We start from the raw sequence: 25,065 nt of genomic DNA on the forward strand, positions 1-25,065 counted from the left end.
AGGGCACTAGTTTTGATTTCTTTTCGTTTACTGTGTACCCTAGGCAAATTAGCAATCTTTTTACAAATGCCAGGTGCTTTAGAACAATATCCTTGCTCTCTGCTTGAATAAGGCAGTCATCCAAGTAGGGATATATTTGAATTCCTTTTTGTCTGCAAAATGCAATTACAGGTGCCAGGCATTTTGTGAAGACCCTGGGTGCAGCAGATAAGCCAAAATGCAGTGCAGAGAATTGGTAATGCATTGAGCCTGCTATAAATCTGAGGTATCTTCTGAACAATTGTCTAATTGGGACATGCAGGTATGCCTCCTTGAGATCCAAAGTAACTAGCCAAGCCTCCTTGCCCAGCATGGGCAGAAGTTGTTGTAGTGTTAACATTTTGAATTTTGGAACATCCAGGAAAGTATTTAGGATTGACAGGTCCAGTATTGGTCGCCAGGCTTTGTCTTTTCTGGGTACTAAGAAAAGTCATGAGTAAAATCCTTGGCCCTGTTCTTCTTGTGGAACTTTTTGAATAGCTCCCATATCCATAAAAGCAGCAATCTGTTGTTGTGCCTCTGCCCATTGGTTTTGTGGCAGGTTTGGCACACCTTTTGGTTTTGGAAGCGTGTGGAAGTGGAACCTGTACCCCTGAGAAACTATATTTAGCACCCATTGGTCTTGGGTGATCATGTGCCAATTTTTTTGAGAAAAGTGCTAGCTTTCCCCCTAGGGGTGCTGTCAACTGGTAAGAGCTTGGCATTTGCAGAGGGAAGTCATTGTGACGGTTTCCTATAAGGTTGTGATTTGTCTTCTCCTTTGGTGGCTGCCCACAAGAAATACAATTAACTTTTACTGACATCGGTCTGGAGCAAGAAAAAGTTTCCCCAACGGGGTACTTAGCTTTATTGAGGACTTCGGTTCTGAAATTCAATTTTGAAAATCTCAGGAGTCAGCCGACCGGCACTTGCGAACTGCTTTTGCTTCGGGCACCGCGCAGCAAGAAAGACTGAAGAAAATGGCGTTGGTTGCAACTTTTATACCCCAGGCGTACTGACGTCAGGGAAGAGGTGACAGTAACAGACGCCGGACCAAGACTTTGGAACTCGGGCCGACTACCAGCAGGATAACCCAAGTGTAATGACTGCAACAGTGAAACACGATGAACATCGGTAGAAGCTGGTGTTCGAACTGGCAGCAGAGAAGCTCTGACGGCCTACACCAACTGCATCCTGTGTGCAACGTTGCATGTACTTAGCAGTAGCTTAAGTCTTTGGTATACTGGCAAGATGTTTGGGTCACCTAGGCAGGGAATCCCTCATGTTATGAATACTGCAACATGGGAATAAAAGGTCATTTAGCAAGAACAAATGTGCTACACAAAAATCATTTCAAATATCTACAGGCAAAGAAAAAAGCATAAGCAGGGAGCTTTTTTCCCTAAACTATTTTCTGGAACATTCTTTTTAAGCAGAACAACCTACAAGGTAGATCAATTTAAATAAAGGAATGAAACAGAAAACACCTATCATAACTTTCATGATTCTGACAGAATGCTTGCAGATGCATGGAAAGAATGCATTAAGTGCAATGGCACATGCCACATAAAAAGCACTTGAAAAATGGTATTTGAGCATTTTCACCCTTTCTAAGAGTTTATTGGCAAGACAGTACCTGTTGTGAAAAAAAAACAGTAACTGTAAAAGGAAACAGCATTTCTTCAAACTGATGAACCATTTCTAAAGGCAGGCTTTGTGATACATTACCAGTTTCAAAGACTGATAAAAGTTTTTAAATCAGCTTTACCAACGTATGTATGTCTAGTTATGACGTTATGTTTTCTTTTAAAAATACAAACAGGACTTTTGAAGTGGTAACTAATGACACATAAAATGTACACTTCTCAGAAAATCTCTTTCATATTATTTTAAACACACTCAGCAATCAGTACTAGGTGCCTAAGAATCTGAAACAAAGAGATATAAAAAAAAAAAAAGAGGAGGAACATATGGGAAAATATGACTAAGAGTAGATGCTGACAGTTACAGAGTAAGCCACAACTACTTCTTTAGGGCAGTACGCTGTTTGCTTTTATATGTTAGTGTCTGCTGCCATCAAACTGCCATAAACTGTAAATGCAGGCAGCATACTACATGCAGCCTACCAACTGAGGAAAACAGATGAGGGGCTTTGGTAAGAACCATTATGAATGCCAAAACTACAAGCTAAAAATACTAATGACAGCTTATTTTTAACTGACATGTGCACTGGTGGTGATCTGACGTAAGTTCAGATGGACTTCTGCTGGTGTGACATTTTCCAAATCGGTCCTAATGTTCGATGGTGCCACTGCACTAAGCATGGAACCTGCTGAAGCAGAATCTGGAAGAAATAACAGGACTCCCTATTCTTCTCTCCAAAGCAAGGATTAAAGCATATCCTAGGAGAAAAGCAACAGTGCTCTGTTGAGTCTGATGTCCATCAAAACTTATGGAACTCATTAAGGAAAAGATCCTCATGAAAAAACAGTGGAGGAAAAAGATCATTATTCATCCCAGCTTCTGTAAGGAGGAATTCTGAGTCATAACTCTCATTAACTACTGAAGATTCAGATAGGCAGCAGGAGGACTTGTCTGAGATGCTCAGTTGAATCCCTCTGATTTATAGGATGACAGAACAAGAAATAGAGACATTTTTGGTTTTATTTGGAGGTTGGACCTTGAGGGGCCAGTGTCTGAGCAACTAACATAAGAATCTAGCATTGTGGACAAATTCTAGCACTATCTCCAGCCAACTAATGCAAAAAGATAACAGTACTCCACCTTACCACAACATTTAAAAATATTATTAATTTCTGCTTGCTAATGGGTAATTTCAAAATGGGCATGGGCCATTTTCAGCAGAAGTTCAGGGAGTAAAGTTCCAAAATCTAATTTGTATACAGTGCTGTACATATACTTAAAGAGACAATTATATACATCAGGTAATGCAAAGAAATTATCTCAACAAGCAGGCTACAAACAAATGTTAGATAAAGGCCGTTATATAAATAATTGGTAAATTACTTAGAGGAGGTTTTTGTGCAGATGCTCCAGGGGTGTTGGCTTGTTTACATACTGTAAACATCTGCTCTTCTTTTGAAATTTCCAAAACAGTATTTCACAGGACATCATTCTTGTCAGAGTCAGTGTTACTGATTGGATACAAAGTAAATTATGGTAGTGTGGTTGTCAGCTTGATACTGGGAGTTGAGGGGAGAGAAAGCATGGGTAAATATTATTACTTTATTTTACAATGCAATCACAGCTCCAGAAGAGACATGAATTTTGTCCAAATGCTCTCCTGACGGAGAGCTTATGGATGATTTACCTTATATCACAAGGAAGAGAATTACAAGACTTGAAGATTACTGTTTTAAATGTGGAAGTTCATCTTGTGTTACAAGTTGGGTTGGTCCTTCTGCAGTGTAATTTTGTAGAGTGAAGTGAGTAATATAGGTTCATAGATGTTTACTAGACTAACGGCCACAAGGGCCTTTTTAAGCTTAGCCATGCATCCCAAATCTCTGACAAGATCTGAAATCCTTGATAAGTGTAAGCATGGGTCTGAGAGATGAACCATTTACAGGTTACTTGTTTGCATTAGAGATATAGGTGCCAAACAAGGGATGAATTTCTGATTTCCCATCCAATTGTCCAAATTGCACCTGAACAGGGTTGCTTCACATGGATGGGGAGCCTGTTCCATAGACGGGGTAGTCTCTGGGATACATACCTATCTCTCCAGCAGGTCCTATTTATATCGCAGGTAAGGTTTAAGTCTTTAGAACAGGTAATTCTGCTACTGTTTATTTTGTGGAGATGAAGGATGTCCATCAGAGTGGGGTCTGACAATGTCCTGTACACCAGGCATAGATCTCCCCTCAAAAGCCTGTAAGAGACAGAATACAGGGATAGGGCCTTGAGGCAGTCTGCACAGGACATATTACTCATGACCTGTATTCTTTTAGTGAGGAACCTTTGTGGATGTTGTGGAAGTTGGATATGTCTGGTTAGGTAAATACCAAATGGAGCATTGTACTCAATGATAGGTTTGATGAATGCTGAATACAGTGGAACAATGACTTCCTTGGACTTAATGCCATACCATTGTTTATAAGTTGCACAACATAGAATGATTTCCTCACCACTGTAGACACATGATGACCAAAGGCTAGATTACTATCTATGTGTGTCCCTAAGTCCCTGTCTACTGGGTCACCTCTAAGGGGAGTGTTGTCAATATGATAGCTACCATGGATGGATGACTTCCCAAAGGATATTATTATCCATTTCTTGGCATTTAGTTTTAGTCCATGACTCTGACACCAGTTATTTGTCTGTGTCAGCCCCTCATGGAGAACATTTATGTCAGTGTGAGATTCAATGACAGCTCCTAATTTGAAATCATCTGCAAATTTAGTAAGCCAGAGACTAATGACATTGGCCTTGACTTCTGAGAAGTAAATGCCGAAAAGGAGCAGTCCAAAGACAGATCCCGGAACTCCACTTGTGACTGGCCTTTTTATAGAGGTGGGCTCCCCAATTCTAACTTCCTGGGTCCTGTCTGTGAGACAGTTGGCTATCCACCGGGGTGACATATGGGTTTGTACCTAACCTCTTGAGTTTGTCAACAATGCGCGAGTGGGGTATTGTGTCAAATGCCTTGGCCAGGTCAAGGTAGGCAGTGTGAATGACTTTGCCCTCATCCATTGCTTTAGTAACCTTCTCAAAGAAGTCCACCATGTTGAGTAGGCATGATCTGCCCTTGACAAAACCAAACTGGGTTGGGTCCAGTGTCCGGAGGTTTACTATATCGTTATTGATGGGTGGCGAAAGCCAAAGACATTCTGGCTAGGCTTATAAATGCCCTAGGGCAGATAGCCTAGTATGAACCTATGAAACTATTGATCATCTCCATGATAATTCTTTCTATGGCTTTACATATAAGACTAGTGAGACGTAGTTTCCAGGGTCTGTAGATGGCCCACCTTTGTGCAGAGGGATGACTGTCGCCTTTCTCCATTCATGAGGCACGAGGCCTGTTTGGAGGCTACAGTTAAATAGTAATTCCAGAAGCCCTGATAGGTCATGTTTCATGCTATTTAGAAGGCATCCTGGGATACTGTCTGGGTCCATAGATGCAGTGTTCTTGGTCTTAGAGAGAGCATCAAGGACCTGTTCCCTACTGATAGTAGGGGGAGTTGTATTTTATATTTCCTGAGGGAAGGTTGAGGGGGAGAGATGAGTAAAGTTGGAGTTGAATTTAATAGCCATGAGGTTTGCTATATCTTCTGGCTCAGTATAGATGATTCCATTTACAATGATCTCTGCACACAATTGTGTATTAGCTTTGAGGCTGCAAACATAGCTAAAAAATGCTTTGTGGTTGTCCTTGGCCTGGGAGGTGAAGCTTACCTCAAATTTAGCTTTGGTAGACTCTATTTGTCCTCTGAGTTTTTTGTTTAGTTTGATGAGAGTGTTTTTATCCTTCTAGGTGCTGCACCTCCTAATTTTTGCCATGGTTTTCTTCCTGCGGTTATACATCCGATTGATTTTGTGATTCCACCAGTGTAGCTTATTTTTTGAGTTAGTTCTGGACTTCTTCCTGGTGGGTACAGCTGCCTCTATGCAGCTATTAACATGCTTGTAACAAGGTTTCTGTGAACAGTTCTGCACAGGGTTCTGTTCTCAGGGTATATAGGGGCTTGAAATTTTGCCAGGTTCTCATTTAATAGCAAGAGGTTAGCCTTAGAATAGTTCCTGAATATTCCCGGTTGAGCTGGGGGTCCAGGTTTTATTTTTTCACTTCAAAGGAGACCATTTTGTGGTCTGACCTTACCAGGGAACGCATTACAGTAGGGGGTGTGCAGCACTCTCCCATATTAGTGAGGACTAGATCCAGTATGGCTGCACCCCTGGTTGGTGTACTGACTATCTGGTCCAGGGAGTTTGTGTTTACAAAATCCAGGAATCTCTGTGCATATACGTTTGAAGTTGTATAGGATTCTTAGTTAATAGTGGGGTAATTAAAATCACCCATGAATATGGTATTGGGTTGGATGGTTAGCGTTTCTAATAAGTTTAAATACATGGTATGGGTTTCCTAGGTCATAGAGGGGGACCTACAGCTTGCAAGGAAGTGGTATTGGATTGTACCTATGGTGATTTGAACATGGAGCAACTCAAATGTACTGTCCTGTTTTACCAGCCTTGAAGTATATTTATTTTGATGTAAACTGAGGCACCTCCACCTTTACTCCCTGCCTGTGAAGTACCTGGTCTAAATGTGTGGAAGTCATTATAACCTTGCACTGCTGGTGTGATCTCCGCGGCTTTATGCCATGTCTCAGAGACTGCACAGACTTCAGCATTCTCTAGGGTAAAGAGAGTTTCCAGGGAGTGGAGTTTTTTGTTTAGGCTCCTAGCATTGAGCAGTAATACCTTTAGATCTTCTTGGTTTTGATTTGCTATGTCGGACGTACTTTCAGTTTGGCATTGCCTAAAAAAGGCACTATGGGGGAAGGCAATGTTTTAGCTGATATTCAAAAGCTTAGAGAGGAAAGGTGCAGACCATCCCTGGCAAAGTAGCGTGGTCTGTTGACCATTTCCTTCCATGCTGACACATACTGCACCTCCTTTTAATCTAAGTTTCAATGTTTGTGAACTCTTTTTGAGCTCAGATGAACTTTTAGTTTGAGATTTAAATCATCCCAAGAATGGAGTTGCCATCATAATGCATAAGAAATGATACCATTTGACTCAAAGATGGCATATAGTAATGGCTCAAGGACACATCCCTGCATTAAAGAAAAAAAGTTGAGTGATGGTATGTAACTGCGTGCATTCTACCACATACGTAACGAGTAAACCATTTAATTAAGGTGGTAGTGAAGAATATGATGAATTTCCGGATGTTTTGATCATTCATCTGTTTTAGTAGTTGGTTGTTAATATACCTTCAAGCATTTTAAACATGGGTGGAAGTAACTGAATTGATTAGATTTTGATTCAATCACTGAAAAGGACTATGATGCATAACCTTCTCTGACTGAACTATTGACTGGAACAGAGATAGGTCACAATATCGCATCAGCAACTAGAAAAGTATGGGTACCTGACGACAGAGAGGAGGTTTTCCCCTTAAAATGATTTTTTTTTTTAATTAGACTAGTTGATACAGGGGCAAGGTGGTTTCACTTTCTACATCCAAGTGCAGGCTTTACTTTACTGCTGACCTGTATGTCCTATAGGTGCAAATTAGTACAATACATTTTAACACTTCCCTACCAGGTGAGACTGAGTCATTAATACTTTAATTTCAGCTGTGACCTTTGACGTTGTTTCAGTTTAGTTTCCTCTTCCTTAAAAGGACTACAGAGTTAAGTATACTGAGAAAGGCATTACTGAAAAGATGGAAACAGTGTCTAGGTCTAAGAAACTGAAGCTGCAAGCACGGACACCAAAACAGAAATGAAAACAAAATGTGATTTCCATTTTTCTTAGCAAACTGCAGCCCTTCATATGTGTAAAGCATTATGTGGTGCTCATATCTTAACATAATTAATGTTAATCATGCTACAATATGCCTAATGCACATTAATGAAATGACTTGCACAACACTGAAAAGGGGCATACAGTTCCAAACAAAACTGTTAGTAGCATCACTTACTTTTCTCCATAAAATTTTTCATAGAACTTTTCTTTCCATGGCTCGGTTTTCTTTTCTTTTTCAATTTCTAGACGGATGCGTAACTGCATTTCTGGAGTAAACTCCCCTGTAAAAAAAAAAAAAAAAAGTCAGATAACAGTCAGAGATTACAAAATGGCTTCTCAACACTGTGAAAATAGTAAAATGGTAGTAAAGGCTTAGTGAGACAGAAAATGAAAACAGTACAAAATAATAAAAAGTGACAAAATCTAAAAGGTTTCTTAGATGCCATTTTAGATACAAAGGTACTCAATAGAAAATAAGCAGATTAATGACTTCTTTTTGTTGCAACCCAATCACTATACTCCCATATCCTACTCTATTCTACATCCAACTGTTTTTCCCTCATATTCCCCAGGCATCCTACTCTACACCTCTTCCTACCCCTTCCTACCTTACACAGCACATGCATTTCATCTTTCTCACCTCACACTTGTACTGTTCCAAAAATACTAGTTCCTTAACACATACTACTCCACCACCTTCATTAATTGTATAGATTGCTCTGACAGCTCTATTGTTGAACCTTTACTAAAAAAATAATTTAAACTTTTTTCTTCAGTACTTCTCTTTTATTACTATTGTGTATATATCTCCTGATCTGATGTAAAAGAAAAGGAAGAAGTCTGCAGTCAAGTGCCGCAAAAAGGCTTTATTTCCAATAACAAGTTAAGCGCTTTCGTCCACAGGTAATAGGACTTCTTCAGAACCTTACCTTAATTATTTCTGTATCTTGGACTGTGGCTTTTTATGTCTTGTAAACTGTCTGTAACTGGAGCTTTTCAACTCGGGTCTCTACTGAAAATGGGTTTCTAGCCCATCTGGACTAACCCGGTTAACAAATGCAATAAATAAATAAATACATTTTATTTCCATCCAAAAATAGTAAAAACAACTTACTGCATGGGATATCACTTGCTCTAAAGCATGCTACCTCACACTTACAAGACATTTCCCTCACAGAAACAATGAGGATCCAGTGAATACATTAGTTCCTATTATCTGGAACAGCTATAGCTATAGCTATTTCCTCAACAGGTTAGATGATGGTTCACTTGTTTCATGCAACTTGCTCAAACATGAACGACAGTGCAATGGCCAAGTAGTTCTAAATACATAGATAGTTTCTGACAGCACAGATGAAATGTGATTTGTAAGGTCTACAACATTCTGAAAAAAACTTGGCAGACTAACAGCAAGGAAATCTTGAAAGCCACTGCTTAAATTTTAGTGGGTAGTTCCATGAAAAAAGAAGATAGGCAACTATGGACAGAAACAGAAAAGTCAGAGGTAGCCTGAAGTGGGCCAAAGTACCACCGGTGGCAGTAACTGAGATTGTTCTTCACTATAAATTGTAACTACTGGTAAAGTCTGTACTAATTAATGCATGCTCACATTTTGCACAAAAACTTACCTTCTGCCAGTCGCTGTTTCCACCCCTGTGCTGCATATGCAAAGAATTCATTATTTAGGGCTGAACTACTAAGGCGCAAATCCCCATCAGCTCCGATCTGCAGAAAAAATAAAAAGAGAGAAGTCATTAGAAGGGGCAGAAAAAAAAAGTTGAGTAGTAGTTTTAATATCATCGTTTTTCCTTCTCCAACCACTTATTTCAATGACTGACACTCCACTAAATAAGGCTGTTTAGGTAAACAGCCCAAGAAGAGTATTCTCTGTGCTTACTGGACCTGCAGCTCAGACTCTTAGATTTCTAATACAATGTCAGAATACTTGCTGACTTCTGCAAATTAGCATTGATACAGATGCTTGTTTAAACTTAGGTTTAAAAATGAATGTCTGTTGAGGTTCCCTCAGCACCACAAAAACATCCCACGTAGAGGGGTCAGTATGTACCAGACTCTGCCACAGGAAATGTAGAAAAAGAAGTCTCAGAATCTCTGGATGATGATACCTTCTCTATTACTTGCTCTGCATTCCTTCTCAGTAACTATTACCAACTTTATGACTTCACATTTTTCTTATATGACTTCTTTTCTACAGGCCAAAGTATTTTCTTAATAAGAAAGGACTGGCTCTGAACATAAGATCACAGAGTTAAAAGCATCACAAGCTTCTACAGTCCATCTTACTTGGATTGATGCCTTACATTTTGTTAGGTCTATCAGAGGACAGGCTTTAGTAGCAAAGTTGGGTATGAATTTGCTTTAGTGGCTTATTAGTCCTAAGAATGCTTTCACTTGTCATTTAGTACTGAGCAAAAGACAGTGCTTCTTTTTGTCTGTTTGTATTATCATTACCCTCTCCCAAACATGTCTTTTGCCATGCAAAGTTCATCTTTGGCAGTGTTAACCGTTAAGTCCTTTCTGTCTTGGACAGCCCACCACATCTTATTATAAATTATTGGATAAATGATTAGGAAAGTACAGTTGTGTACACTTACCATAAATGTAATTGTTTGTATTCACTGTTGCAGTCATTACATTTGGGTAATCCTGCTGGCAGGTTGCCCTCAGCCGGCCTGAATTCCAAAGTCTTGGGACCTGCATCAGCTGCTGTCGCCCCTTCCCTGATGTCAGGTCGTCAGGGATATAAAAGAAGCAGCCAACGCCATTTTCTTCAGTTTTTCTTGCCCCAGATGTCAGGTGCCCCCAAAAATGGTAGCCAAAGTTTATATATATATATATTCAGAAATACACCACTATACATTTTACCTTCATCTATAAGCAAATACACCACATAGGTAGTATAAATCAGAGAAAGAAAGATAAGATCCAAAAGAAAAAAGGGGGAAGGTGGGTGGGTAACCTGGACTGCAACAGTGAATACACTCGAACATCTACATTTATGGTAAGTGCACACAACTGTACTATGTTCTTCGTGTTTCACTGTTGCAGTCATCATTACATTTGGGTAGAATCCCAAAGCTATGGTTGGGAGGCTGGAACTAAACAGCAGTAGGAGTGGCTTTGAGGCCCTGCAGAACTTCAGTGGCAAAGCCTGCCCTGGATTTAGAGTAGTGTGGCAGATGATAATGCTTTGTAAAGGTGTGCACTGAACTCCAAGTAGCCGCCTCTAAAAATGTCTCTGGTTGGTACACCCCTGAGAAAGGCTGCTGAGGTGGCTGCAGCTCTGGTGGAATGAGGCCTAATGCCCTTAGGTACTGGCTTGCCATGGTGTAAGTAGCAGAAACTAATGCAGTGGCCTAACCACTTAGAAATAGTCTGCTTTGAGATAGGCTTTCCTTGTGATCCTGTAGCATATGCCACTAGTAATTGCTCTGTCTTCCTGAAAGCTTTGGTTCTGTCCAAGTAGAATCTAAGTTGTCTGTGCACATCCAAAGAATACAGAATTCTCTCCCCCGTGTTCTGTGGATTTGGGTAAAAGGTTGGCAGATGGATGGCTTGGTTAAGAGCCACACTGGACACTACTTTAGGCATAAATGTTGGGTTTGTCCTCAGGGAGACCCTGTCTGGATGAAAAATAATGAAAGGTTCCACAGCCTGTAGCTCTGAAACTCGTCTTGCAGAAGTAATTGCTAAGAGCAGAGCTGTTTTCCAAGACAGAAACTTCATATCAGCAGTAGCAGCTGGCTCAAAAGGAGGCAGGGTGAGCTTTTCCAAGACATAGTTGAGGTCCCATGCAGGTATTGGTAGTCTCCTTGGGGGCCTTAAATTTTTGGCTCCCCTGAGGTACTGCCTTAATAAAGGGTGAGAAAAAAGTGGTGGCTCTGTATTGTAATGAGCCGAAATGGCAGAGGCATGAATTTTAATTGATGAAAGATAGGGCGTCCACTTTCCATGCTTGTCTGTGATAAGTCCTTGTGCAGAATCTTTTTAGTTGGTAATTGAGAGGGGAGGCAAATAGATCTATGTCCGGGCATCCCCATTTCCTTGTTAGCATGCTGAAGACTTGTGGATCCAGCTTCCACTCGAGGGGATCCATGAGGTTTCTGCTTAGTTTGTCCGCCAGAGTATTTTCCTTTCCTGGCAGGAATTGTGCCTGCAGATGTACTTGGCAAGTCAAAGCTGTGACCCACAAGGTTATGGCTAGTCTGCAGAGGGGGTAAGAATGTGTGCCCCCTGCTTGTTTGTATACCACATGATCGTGGTGTTGTCTGTCTTTATCAGTAGTTGTCCCGGATGAAGTAGGTCCTTGAAGGCTGTCAGGGCATTTTGAACAGCTAACATCTCTTTTTGATTGATATGTAGATGCATTTGGTTTGAGGACCATGTGCCCTGAATGCATCTTCCTGCCATCTGGGCTCCCCAGGCATAGTCTGATGCATCCGTTGTTAGTGTCTGCCTGGCTGGAGGTAATGTGAATGGCTGTCCTTTGTTCTGGTGACAAGCCTTTGCCCACCATCGAAACTCCTGTTGCAGGCAGGGAATGAGAGTAATGACTGTTTCCAGGCTGTGGCAATGTTGAGTCCAAACACTTTTTAGGTACCATTGAAGTTTCCTCATATGAAGTCTTGCATATGGAATTAGTAGGATGCAGGATGCCATGAAGCCCAAAGCCTGCAGAATTTTTCTCGCAGATAACTGGGCCTTTGTTGCCAACATTTTGAAATAGGTAGTCAGTTGCCTTTGTTTGTCTGGCGTGAGATAAGCCATATGGGCAGTTGTATTCAAGCTTGTACCCAGGAATGTTATCTCTTGTGAGGGTACTAGTTTTGATGTCTTTTTGTTGACTGTGTACCCTAGGCATGTTAGAAGTCTTTTCACAAACACCAGATGTTGAAGAAGAATGTCCTTGTTCTCTGCTTGAATGAGACAGTCGTCCAAGTAAGGATATATTTGTATTCCTCTTTGTCTGCAGAATGCAATTACTGGTGCCAGGCACTTTGTAAAGACCCTGGGAACAGTAGATAAGCCAAAGGGCAGTGCAGAGAATTGGTAAAACATTGAACCAGCCTTGAATCTTAGGTATCTTCTGCAGGATTGTCTGATTGGAACATGCAGGTATGCCTCTTTTAGGTCTAAAGTCACAAGCCAATCATTCTTGCCCAACATGGGCAGAAGGTGCTGCAAAGTCAACATTTTGAATTTTGGAATATCCAGGAAAGTGTTCAGAGTAGATAGGTCCAGTATCGGCCTCCAGGCCTTGTCCTTTCTGGGTACCAAGAACAGTCTTGAGTAAAATCCTTGTCCCTGCCCTTGCTCTGGTACTTGTTGAATGACCCCCCATGTCAATGAGGGATGAGACTTGTTTTTGTGCCTCTGCCCAATGATTTTTTGGCAGATCTGGCCAACCGTTTGCCTTTGGCAGAGTATGGAAATGGAATTTGCAGCCTTGTGACACTATGTTTAGTACCCACTTGCCCTGGGTTATGATGTGCCAATTTTGAACAAAAAATGCTAATTTCCCCCCTAAGGGTGCTGCCAGAAGATAAGTGCTTGGTGCAGGCAGGGGGAAGTCACTGGGAATGTTTTTTGTATGTTTGTGATCTATCTTCTCCAGCTTTGGAGGTAGAAGCACCCCACTGCTTGGGCCTATAAGAACCTTGTGCCTGGGATCTGCCCCTTTGAGGAATGTCTGACACAGGAAAGGACCAATTTTTTGTAGGCCAGTGTCTACTAAAGCTAGGTGGCTGTACTTGTAAAAAATCTTTGACAGTTTGCATAGATTTAGCTTTGTCCTCCATTTTCTTTAACACCTCTTCTGCCTTAACACCAAATAAAGTATCATGCTGTAAAGGTGCATCTAGTAATTTAACTTCAACATGATCAGGCAGATTTTGTTCCTTTAATCAAGCATGCCTCCTAATTACAGAACCCGTAACTGCGGCCCTGCAGGCCTCCAAAGAATCAAAACCACATTGCAAAGTATGTTTTCCAACTTGTTCTGCTGCATACAATAAATCCTGCATTTCCTTGTTTTCTGCACATTCAGAATTTAACAACATTTTCTGTTTAAGCAATCCCATGACATGTTGCTGATACTTAAGCATATGAAATTGACAGTTTAAGGCCCTTATAGCCAAAGTTGCAGATGTGTAAACCTTTTTTCCCCATCTATCCTGTGCCCTTGAATCTCTGTCAGAGGGGGTTGGGTTTTTTGCAGTGGAAGTCTTAACTCCCTGTGGACCCTGTAAAATAGTTTCTGGGTCAGCAGCAGGGTTTTTAAAAAGAAATTTGTGTGAGTCAAGAACCCTGTAATATCTGTCAGGCTTAACAGGAGCTGGGGGTAAGGAGTTAGGGGTCAGACTAGACTCCGAAAACACATCATCTACAATGTCTAACACAGGTGGAATGGCTAGAGGCCTGTGCTGAGGTAGTAAAGGGAAATCCCTGAGCCTCTTTCTAAATTCTGAAAAATCTTGACTCTCCCAGTGGAAATGCTCCCTCATGGTATGCAAGGTTTCCCCAAAGGAATAGCTCTCAGGAGGAGATGCTGAAGGTATAGATTCTTCAGCATCAGAATCCTCATGGGGGGAAGAGAATATTCCTGATCAGAAGAGGAATCAGAAGAAATAGAAACCTGGTCTGAAGAGTCATAGTCAGTGTCTTGCCTAGGCCTCTTATCAGGAGGTGGATGGGAACCCCTGATCAAGGTAATCAAGTCTTCGGCCATTTTGAGCATCTGTTTTTTGGGCATAGAGGCCTGTCCACGTGGCTCTTGAGTTTGTTTCCTTGCTTTAGAAGGTGCTTTAGTCTTTGCCTTTAAAGCTGAAGTCATTTTAATGTAAAGATGTTTAGGTCCGAATACACCCTCAGAAGCCGGTACCTGCTCAGCGGCTCCGGACCCATCTGAGGGATTAGCGTCTGAGGCTCCAATACCTTGAGTATCCAGTGGCATGGCCAACTCCACTTGGGAGTCGGTAGCAGCCTGCGGACTCTAAAGTAGCGGGCATCAGGGGCTGCGAAAGCGCATCACTGAGAAGCGGCGAACCGGCGACTGGCTTAGGAGAAGCTTTGTCGTTGGTTTTGGGCCTCAGTTGTTTTTCTCTATCCTTTTCTTTGCATTTTTTGTAAACTCCGGTAGTCGGATGGCTATCCGACGACATTTCTGGATAATTAAACCGGCATCCAAAAAAGTTTAAAGCAAAATCATACCGACGCTTAATAGTGCTTTGGTTAAATCTAGCACAAAACCAACAACCAGTAACGTTGTGATCAGGGCCTAGGCAAGGAATACAGTAAGAATGAAAATCCTTATGAGGTATTTGCTTTCCACAAGAAATACAATTATTAACTTTTTCTGACATCGGTCTGAAGCAAGAAAAAAGTTTCCCCAACGGGGTACTTAGCTTTATTGAAGACTTCGGATCTGAAACTCAAAAACGAAAATCTCAGGAGTCGACCAACAGGCACTTGCGAACTGCTTCTTCTTCGGGCACCGTGCGGCAAGAAAGACAGAAGAAAATGGCGTTGGCTGCTTCTTTTATACCCCTGATGACCTGACGTCAGGGAAGGGGTGACAGCAGCCGACGCAGGACCCAAGACTTTGGAATTCAGGCCGGCTGAGGGCAACCTGCCAGCAGGATTACCCAAATGTAATGACTGCAACAGTGAAACTGAAGAACATCAAGGATAACTGTTCAAAATGTTGAAGAATGCTCTTCTATCATTGAATAAAGATCTACTTAAATCCTTAACTGAATTGTTTTTTTTTCTTTATTTGTATTTTTGCAAAGTTAGTGGTGGACACAATCCAACATTCTGAACTGTTATCCTTATTTCTAATTTCTACTTTGTCCTGCAGATTGTTGAGAAACCAGATCACTGCTTCACGGATTTCACTGTCATTACCTGGATAAATGTGACTTCCCCCCATCTTCCTAGTAAACTGCTACATCACTAAGGCATGCAGCTGAGTACCTGTAGTGAGGTTTTGCAACTTTATACTTGAGGCTTTGAAAAGTGTCAAGAACTCTAGTTTGTCTTTTCGGCTTTTCCCGGTAAGGGGTCGCCACAGCAGAACTCCGGTCCGCTAATGATTGGCAGTCGATTTTTATGGTGCTGAGTTGCCAGCCCAACGCCCAACCTTCACCGAAGGCATGCCCATTCACACATGTCTTTCGGAGGCCACTCGACCTCGGGGAGGACATGCAAACTCCACACAGAAGGCACTCCAGCCGAGAATCGAACAGGAAAACCTCTTGCTGTGAGGTAACAATGCTACCGCTGTACCACTGCGGATATATTATGAAATCCAAATGTTAACACAGTAAAATGAAAAAGGCCTTCAGCTGTGGATACTGCTATCTTCTCTTTACTTCAAGTGTGAGGTAATCTCCAAGTGCACTATGATGAAATCTGTGGAGGCCAAAATCTTTGGTTTGCTAGCCTCTCCAAGACATAAGTAGACTATCTACTTAATATTGTAGGAAGTTAGCTCTGTCTGATAGAAGTCAGTGAGTTTCCCAAAGTAGGGTGCCTTGATGAGTTCTAGGTTCTGCCAGAAAGATAGACTTGCAAACTTTAATCACACTGGTTTGCAGCAAACTTGTATCTGTGGCAGAATGAATAGTTATTAAAGGTACACCATCCTCTAACTTTGCAAAAGAACAGTGTTTGAAAGGAATTCCCTGTGAGTAAATTTGAAATGCTGCAGTATTATTTTAAATGAAACTGCATTTTGTTAATAGTTGTTTTAATACATTCTTTAATTCATTAAGTCTTAAGCAGCAGGAGGCTTCCTTGCTTCCTGAAGTCATTTATGATGGGAAAACACTTCCTGAAAGGCTATCTACCAAATCCTCTTAACGATCATGACTCACATGACTTTTAATATCTCATAAATAATGTAAGTTTTTAGTGCAACATATGAAAGTTATTTGTTAGACGAAGAGATATGCAATGGTGTTAATACTGAAAACCTGCCTGGTGCCACTGAATTTATATTTCATATTTAGTAAACAAAATGTATTAATACCTTGATCAAAGCAAAGAGTAATAATTTTGTAGCCATGTAAGATGGACATAATATATTAGCGAGTGAGCTGCCTGATCACTAGCTTTCCACTAATATATGACAACAGTGAACCCACAGTGCTATATTTGTAATACGGCACAATCAATGCAAATTATGCACATAATATAGTTAGAATATTTCAAAACAGCATTAATCTACAGCTATCTTTAGGCACAAGTCTGGCAAAAGCCACAAAAACAGATAACTGTTATCCATGTCCCATAACCCATCCCATTTAGAGCAGAACCAGCAGCTTAGTGTACTTTCATTACAGCAGACAATATGATAAAAACTTGAAGGTTGCACTTATATTCACAGTATGTTATGGTACTCAAAACAGTAATAGCACATTCTAATGTGAATTGTAAGGAACAAAGTGGCTTCTAGCCCACAATGTTAATGAAGTTTGCCTCTCACAGAAAGGGATTTCAGGGCCAAGAGTGGAAACTCTTGGTAGACCATGACCAGTAGAAGTTGTGGAAAATACCAGGAGAGTAGATGGAAGTGGTATGGCTCTACTCAAGGCATACCAGGAGAGGATTTATTGAAGGGGTAGCAGAAGTAAAACTGCAGGTGCAATTGGGATTGCAAGGCAGCTTGACCAGATCTACACCAAAGACTACTGAATTTCATTGAATGGCTATAAAATGGAACTGTAAGTAATCAGATGTATACTAACATGAATAGTACCTAGCTTTAAGTTGAAAATAAACTTTACTTTGATTTTTTTCACTGTACATAAACTGCATTTAACCTGAAGCAACTATCTCTAGTGTATTACACTTGCAACAGCAGCAAGAATTTTATCCCCTTCTTCCTCATGTTTTTTTCAGGGAGAATTACTGTGGCAGTAAATCATAATGTTTGGGTTATGTCCTTCTGTAACTTTATATTCCCCAGCCTGACATTCCAAAAGCTTTGGTTTCCTTTGTTGTACAGACCCTACTGGAATGCACTGATGGCGTACAGACACCGATAGGCATGTTGATTCTTTATTTCCCATGTTGCTGCATGTTCTGTTCAATCTTTCTCAAATATTTTTGAGTGTTGCACATCTTCCACTAACCGAAGCAAACATTTAATGTTTACATACTTAATTCAACTTTTACTGGCATTTTATTTTTATTTTTTCTTGAAAGGAGTTTATGTACAAAACTTTCAGTTACTTGCAGTGGGTAAAAGTGATCACTGAATGAAGCGGCCTGGGTACATGTGTGGGGGGAACAAAGGGTATTGGAAGACTGACAGTCGGTTATAACTTTGGCATGATATAGCCAATATAGCAAAGGCAACTGCAGCAGTGATTTATGATGAACATCCAGTAAGCAGCTTGGGAAATGACGAACAGAATTAAAGATATTTTATGGCTGCTGCCTTTATTGTCTTGCTTATCTCTAATTACATTAACAGTCAGTTATATATTCTACAAGTCATACTTGCTTCAACGGTATGCCGTGTGATTAGTAAGACTTTTTGCTTCCTCACTCCTTTTGAGGGATAATGGACAAATGCATTACCAACATCCAACATAAATGACACCATGAAACACTGGATGTCTGACAGACCTTCTCCGGTCCTTTCCATAACCTTGTTATGTTAACCCCTTCATATCAGTGTCTGCATGACATCTGACCAAACCAGTTGAGTCTGTGGGCCATATATGCAAGTCCTTCTCTTCACTGTTGCAGTATTCTAAACACGAGGGATTCCCCTCCACGGGCAGCCTGACCTCCGGCCAGTATATCAAAGCCTTAACTATCATTAAGATACACCGTACGTCACACATATACTCTTCGTGTACGTAGGGCATAAAAGCGACATTCGGACATAACATCCTCAGAAATAAATGCCCCAGTAGGAACGCTAGTCTAAGAAAAAGTAGGTAAAATATATATCCAGAACAGCAAAAGAACCAGAGAGCGGAGGAAGGGATTGAATACTGCAACACTGAAGAGAAGGACATCCATCATTATGGTAAGATTTTACACAACTATACTATGTCCTTCTATTCTACTGTTGCAGTGTTTTTAACATGAGGGAGAGTGCCAAGGCTCAGGAAGAAACCTGGGAGAAGAAAGGTCCAGTACAGCTCTCTATAAAGCCATGAAGAATGGCCCTAGCAAAACTAGTTGTAGCTCTGGATGTTCCACTGGCAAAAGTACACACAGAAGTCCAGGTAGCTGCCTCAAGAATGGAGTTAAGTGTCTAAACTTTTGAAAAAAGCACCAGAAGAAGCCACAGCCCTTTTAGAATGAGCTTTAACAGAAAAAGGAAGTGTTTAACCATGAAAAACATAAGGAAACAGCTTTAGACATCCAAGCAGAAACTGTCTGCTTGGAAACGGCCAATCCCAAAGACTTGGGTGAAAGGAAACAAAAAGCTGATCAGATTTCCTAACAACCTTAGTCTTATCCAAATAAAATCTGAGTTGTCTATGCACATTCAAGGTGTGTAGTACCTTCTCACTAGCAGACTGTGAAGAAGAGAAAAAAAGTGGGAAAATGAATAGATTAAGTGAGAAGTCTAATGTGAAGGACACCTTTAAGAAATTGTTTTGCCTCAAACATAGAAGCTAAAGGAGGAGATAAAGGCAGACAAGCAGAGACAGCTGATGAGTGGGACTTAATGGAAGAATAAGCTAACCCAACATTCAGCAATTCACACAAATAAGAAAAAAATACAGGAACATCCACCGAGAGTGGTTCCAGGCTACATGAAAGACACCAGACAGAAAACCTCTTCTATTTGGATAAGTAGGATTTCCTGGTATTGGGTTTCCTGCCCTCCTGCAGAACTGTAAGAATGTCCTCAGAGAAAAGGTGTCTATAAGCAATCAAAATGTATTTATTTATTTATTTTATTTATTTACATTTGTTGACCAGGAGTGTCCGACTGGACGTAGGCCCATTTTCAGCGGAGGCCCGGGGAGAAAAGCTCCACAGTTAAAATAAACAGACAGCAGTTACATTGGATTACATAGCAATTAACAATTTAACACAGCAATTAATTACAAACCTGTTTACAGATAAAGAACATAGTACATCAGTAGACAACTAGAATCTTTATCTGCGAAGTACATAACAGGCATTAACAAATGTTACAATAAGAAGTTCCTGCTGTATAATAAGTACTAGGCTTATGAGCATCTGAGCTTGCTATAATCAAGGTAGTTAGTGAGGTGGAAAGAAAGGTAGTGGTTGGATGGGGTGGGTGATATTAGAGTGGGCGTTGCAAGGGCATATCCAGCATGTTTTTAGGTGCGCTTTTAGTAAAGTTTTGAAGTGGGTGCATGATGGTACGGAGGTAATTGTGGGTGGGAGGGAGTTCCATAATTTGGCTATGGCGCAAGAGAATAGTGCTTCACCAGCAGAGTTATCGGCTTTAGTGATCTGCAAGTGATTTTTGTTGCTGGATCTTAGTGGCCTGGTGGTGCGATAGGGCTGGAGTAGATTCTGGAGGGATGGGACATTTAGTGGATGGTTTACTAGTTTGTGGGCGAGTGATAGTTGATACCATTGAAGGATGTGAGGGAGTTCAAGCCAGCCCAGTTCAGCAAGTGAGAGACAGTGGTGACTATGGTAGGATGTCCCTGTGGCGAATTTGGTGATTTTGTTGTAGCAGGTCTCTAGCTTGTTTAGATCACATTGCCTTAGGTTGGTATATATTGGAGAGGCATAAAGTAGGGTGGAGATAAGGTGGGAATTTGCTATTGAAATCTTTGCTGTTTTGGCGAGAAGTTCCTTATTTCTGTATAACGCTCCTAGTTTTTGTGGACTTTTTTTATGGTCATGGATATGTGAATGGCAAATTTTAGTTTATTGTCTATTTCCACTCCTAGCAATTTGGTGTGTTCAGCTGGGTATATAGTGGTGTTGTCTTTTGCTGTGATGTTAAAGTTGGAGTTGCTTTGAGTATGTTTGGTGGGTTGGAAGATGAGTAGTTTAGTTTTGTTTGGGTTGAGTATTAATTGGGCATCGGATACCCAAGTTTCAACAGAGGAAAAGGCTTCCTGTGTGACTTTTTGCAGTTTGGGTAGGGACTGGGCTGAGCACATGATGGTTGAGTCATCTGCGTATTGTATGAGTGTGCCATGTTTGGTGGCAGAGGCTAGGTTATTGGTGAAAACAGAGAAGAGTAGGGGTTCAAGGATGGATCCTTGGGGAACTCCTATGGAGACAGGTAGTTGAGGAGATATGTCATTCTGCCATACAACGGATTGTTGGCGGTCAGACTCGTAACTCTGAAACCAGTTGGTGACTGATTGAGAGAAGGATAGGCTACTGAGGACAGAGATGAGTTGTTTGTGTGGGACCATGTCAAATGCTTTAGATAGGTCTAGGAAAGTAGCAGAGGAGAGATAGCCATTGTTTTTATGCTGAAGGATAGGGTTAGTAAAGGAAAGTAAGACAGTGGTGGTGCTATGGTTTGGTCAGAAACCATGCTGAGTATTGGAAAGGAGGTTGTTAGTAAGGAGGTAGTCTGAGACCTGAGAATGTATGCATCTCTCTAGTATTTTGGAGAGTGGAGAGAGAATAGTTATGGGACGCTAATTGGTTAGTTCTGTGGAGGGGCTGCCTTTGTGGAGGGGAATTATATATGATACTTTCCACAGTGTGGGAACGTAACTTTCTGACAGAGATCGGTTAATCAAGATGGATACTGGGTAGGCCAGAGCATCAGCTGCGATTTGTAGGTATTCACTTGAGAGGTTGTCTGCTGCTAATTTGGTGGGCTTAAGTTTAGTTAAGAGTTTTTTTATGTTGGAGGTAGGTACAGGAGAAAAAGAGAAGGCAGTGGGGAGATTACTAGTTGAAGGTGTGGGTTGGAGGGGAGGGGGTTGTGTTGTTTCCTATCACCTACAGGGTCAGATGAAGAGTGGACATGTGGGGATGGATTAGAGATCTTTTGTCTTGTGTGAGTAGGTTCATTCTGCATAGCAATTTGTGATGATTGCCCTTGGCTAAATGCAGAAGAAGAGATAGCCAATGCTGTCTTGGCCAAAAGGAAGTCACCAGCAAGATTTTGGGTTTGTCCTGCTGAATCTTGAGCAGAACTTTTGGAATAAGAGGAAGGGGGGATGCATATAGAAATATCTCCTTCCAAGAAATGGAGAGGGCATCCGCCTTCCAAACCAGAGGACCTAGGACTCTGGCACAACATTAAAGAAGCTGTCTGTTCAGAGGGGAGGCAAATAGATCTATTTGAGGAGTACCCCACTTGTGGACAATGTCCAGGAACACATCCCTGTAAAGCATCCATTTGTTGGACTGAGTCAAGGACCTGCTCAGAGTAACTGCCACATAATTATGATCTGAGGGAATATAAACTGCCTGAAGAGTCACTTGATACTGTTCCGCAAGTTCTCAAAGCATGAGAGCTAGTCTGCAAAGAAAGCAAGAGTTTGTTCCCCCCCTGCTTGCTTACATACCACTGTACTGTGGTGTTGTCTGTAAATGCTTTGACAGGCTGTGGTGAGAGAAGAGGATGGCAAGCTTGATGGAGCAGCAGAAGCACTCATCTCTTTGATGTTGATGTGCTCCTTTTGCTGAAGAGGAGACCAGACCCCATGTACTTTCATAGTGCTAAAGGATACTCCCCAAACTACATCTGAAGAATCTGTGAACAGTTCTTGAGATGGAAAAGGAGGATGAAAGGGAAGGCCTGGGTTCAAAGACAACTGCTGAACCCACCAGAGAAGTTCGTTTTTTAGACAGGGAAGAAGAGAAACTGTAAATTCTAGGGGATGAGCATGTTCTCGCCAGATTGATTTCAGGAACCAATGAAATTTCCTCATGTGGAGTTTGGCTAAAGGTAACATAGGGATGGTGGATGCCACAAATCCCAGAAGTCTCAAAAACTCTCTGGGTGTGACAGAGGTCAGAGGAAGAAAATTCTGAAAGAAAAAAATGAAAGTCATGGCCTTCGGCAGACTGCAGGGATGCCAACATAGGCACCATCTGAATCCTGCACCCCAATAAAACATGATCTTCAGAAGGTGTTAGAAAAGACATTTTGAAATTTATTGCGAACCCCAGACTTTACAAAAGAGTAATGACAAAGTGAAGACTTTGCAGTAAGGTCTCAGGAGAGGATACTTGAAACAGGAAATTGTACAAGAAAGTAAAGGAATACTTGGATGCCTTGAAGCCTTCAAAAAAGCAATCACAAGAGCTAGGCATTTGGTGAATACCCTTGGGGCAGTAGAGAGGCCAAAGGGCAAAACAGACATAAAAATTTCAGGAAGCAACAGAGAAATGTAAAAATTTCCTGAAAAGGAGATGAATAGGTATGTGAAGGTAGGCATCCTTGATATCCGGAGAAGTCATGAAAGCCTGAGGAAGGAGTAAAGGGAACAAGGTCTGAAGAGATAACATGCGAAAGGAAGTAAGCTTCAGAAAGGTTTATAGGTGTGAAAGATCCAGAATATGTCTCCAGGGACCTTCCTTTCTGGCCACCATAAACATTCTAGAATAAAACTCTTTTCCTCTTTGGGCCTGTGGAACCTCTTGAATAATTCCCTGATGTATGAGTTCTTGAAGCAACTCTGGGAATAAATGTAATTAATCCTGAGGGAGTTGAGGAATGCCCATGAAGGGAGGAAGGGATTTCCAAACCATGAAATACCCTTGCTGAATTATGGAACGAACCCATGAGTCATGGGTTATGCTTGACCAAACTGGAAGAGACAGGGAATGAAAAAGCAAGACAGGAATAAGGCTGGGAGGAGCATGACAGTCAGATACTACATGGCTTGTCAGGAAAGGGTTCCTTCTGGGCAGAAATCGTCTTAGTAGTTTTAGCTGAAGGAACCCTCCTTCCACTTTTTTTTTACTTTTAGGAGGAGGGCGGGCCTGTCTTCGAACAAAAGCTAACTTGGAAGGATACCTCCTTTGAAACATAGGCACAGGTGAAACAAAATGATGTTTCCAGTCCTCTCACTCCTTGCCTTTCTCCTGCAAGGACTTAAATCAGCAGCAGCAGTACCAAACAAGCCATTGCTATCCAGAGGAGCATCCATCAACTTAGCTTTTATGCCATCTGGCAGAGGTTGAAGTTTAGCCAGGAATAAATCTTCAATACCAGTCCTGAAGGATGAAGCTTCTGCTGCAACATAGTTGCACTTAATTCAATGGCGAGCTACCTGACAGGCAGCCCCTAACAAAGACAAGGCTGATGTTTTGCCCTCAAAATCTGGAATGTCAGAGATAACTTGAGTAACCTGAGAAAGGAAAGCCAAAACATATCTAGTCATATGAGTTTGGTAATTAATAGGACAAAAGGCAAGAATGGCAAAAGTACAAACCTTCTTTCCCAGTCTTTCTATGATGCTGCTTTCCTTATCAGAAGGAAGAAGTTTAGTGGAGGGCAGTAACTCAGAAGGCTTATCTGAAGCAACAGAAACTACTGAAGGGTCAGCAGATGGACATAAAGAAATGTGTAATTGTCATGCACTTTATAAAAATGGTCAGGCTTCTTAGGAGTAGGGGCTGTGAATCCAGAGCCTAAAATGCTGAAGAGAAAGCATCCAGTAAAGCAGGCGAAACTGGAGGGACAGCAGATGGTGAGGGAGACTCGACTCCATTTGTAGGAGCTCATAATATCTCTTTTGCACATCTGAAACTTGGGAGCAACCTGACTTGAAAAACTCCATCTTAGCAATGGTACCTCTAAAAGTAACCTCCTCAATAGGAGATTCTGGACTGCTAAATTCCTCTTCAGGAGGAGCACACTCTAGAGGGGAAGGAATATGGGTTGAATAAGCCAAGGATTCCACATCTGAAGAAACCTCCATTAGAGAAATCCTGACCCCCTACCTCTCTTGTGAGGGGAAGATATTCAAGGAGGAGTAGCAGGGACACAGACACCTGAAAGAGGCTTCAGAGCCATAAGGGCATTAAATAAACTCTAGGTAAAACTTTGCCATTCACTTTGAAGGTCCTGGGAGAAGAAACATGCTTTGTTTTTTGCTTCTTTTTTAACTGGACGTCTGCCTTATGAAACATGGAAGGCCCGACGTCAGCCTACACTCAGTAACTGTTATCAGAACTTCACCCCTCACCAGAATTTGAGGAACCTAGTTAGGCCTTTCTGTGATAATCAGTCTTGGTTCCCCCTGAACATCTAAAAAGGATGTCTGCAATGCCTCCGATGACATGCCTGTTGTCAGATCCTTGGCGGTCTCCGAAATGGTCCCAGTCGAGGAATTTGACCCCAGAACCAGGCAAACCTCTAGGCTTTCATCAGCCTTGAAATAGATGTCTGATGTAGGAGGCTCAGTAGAAGAGTCTGACATAGGTTTTTTTGGCCTTTGCCTTCAATGAAGACTCCACGTCAGGCCTACAAGTTTCCTCCATAGCGTCTTTCGATAAAAGTTTGTGACTGGTTTTCCAAGTAAATTGCAAGGGAGGAAAGATGACTTTGTAATGTTTTAGGCACAAAGGCCTGACAATATTGCCAAG

At 41.4% G+C, this 25,065-nt stretch overlaps 1 protein-coding gene across 1 annotated transcript in view; it reads right to left on the minus strand.

Annotated features, from left to right (window-relative positions):
• Positions 1 to 25,065, minus strand: part of ASXL3 (ASXL transcriptional regulator 3) — a 1,601,111-nt gene that overhangs the window by 194,664 nt on the left and 1,381,382 nt on the right. The window contains exons 10-11 of the mRNA XM_044066640.1: positions 9,144 to 9,240; positions 7,691 to 7,796 (exon numbers count right to left, since the gene is read on the minus strand). Of these exons, the coding sequence (XP_043922575.1) occupies positions 7,691 to 7,796; positions 9,144 to 9,240 (203 nt within the window). The remainder of the gene's footprint in view (positions 1 to 7,690; positions 7,797 to 9,143; positions 9,241 to 25,065) is intronic.

Source organism: Protopterus annectens, chromosome 3.part1, assembly GCF_019279795.1.
Source record: "Protopterus annectens isolate FY-2018-M chromosome 3.part1, PAN1.0, whole genome shotgun sequence".
Classification (NCBI taxonomy): domain Eukaryota; kingdom Metazoa; phylum Chordata; order Ceratodontiformes; family Protopteridae; genus Protopterus; species Protopterus annectens.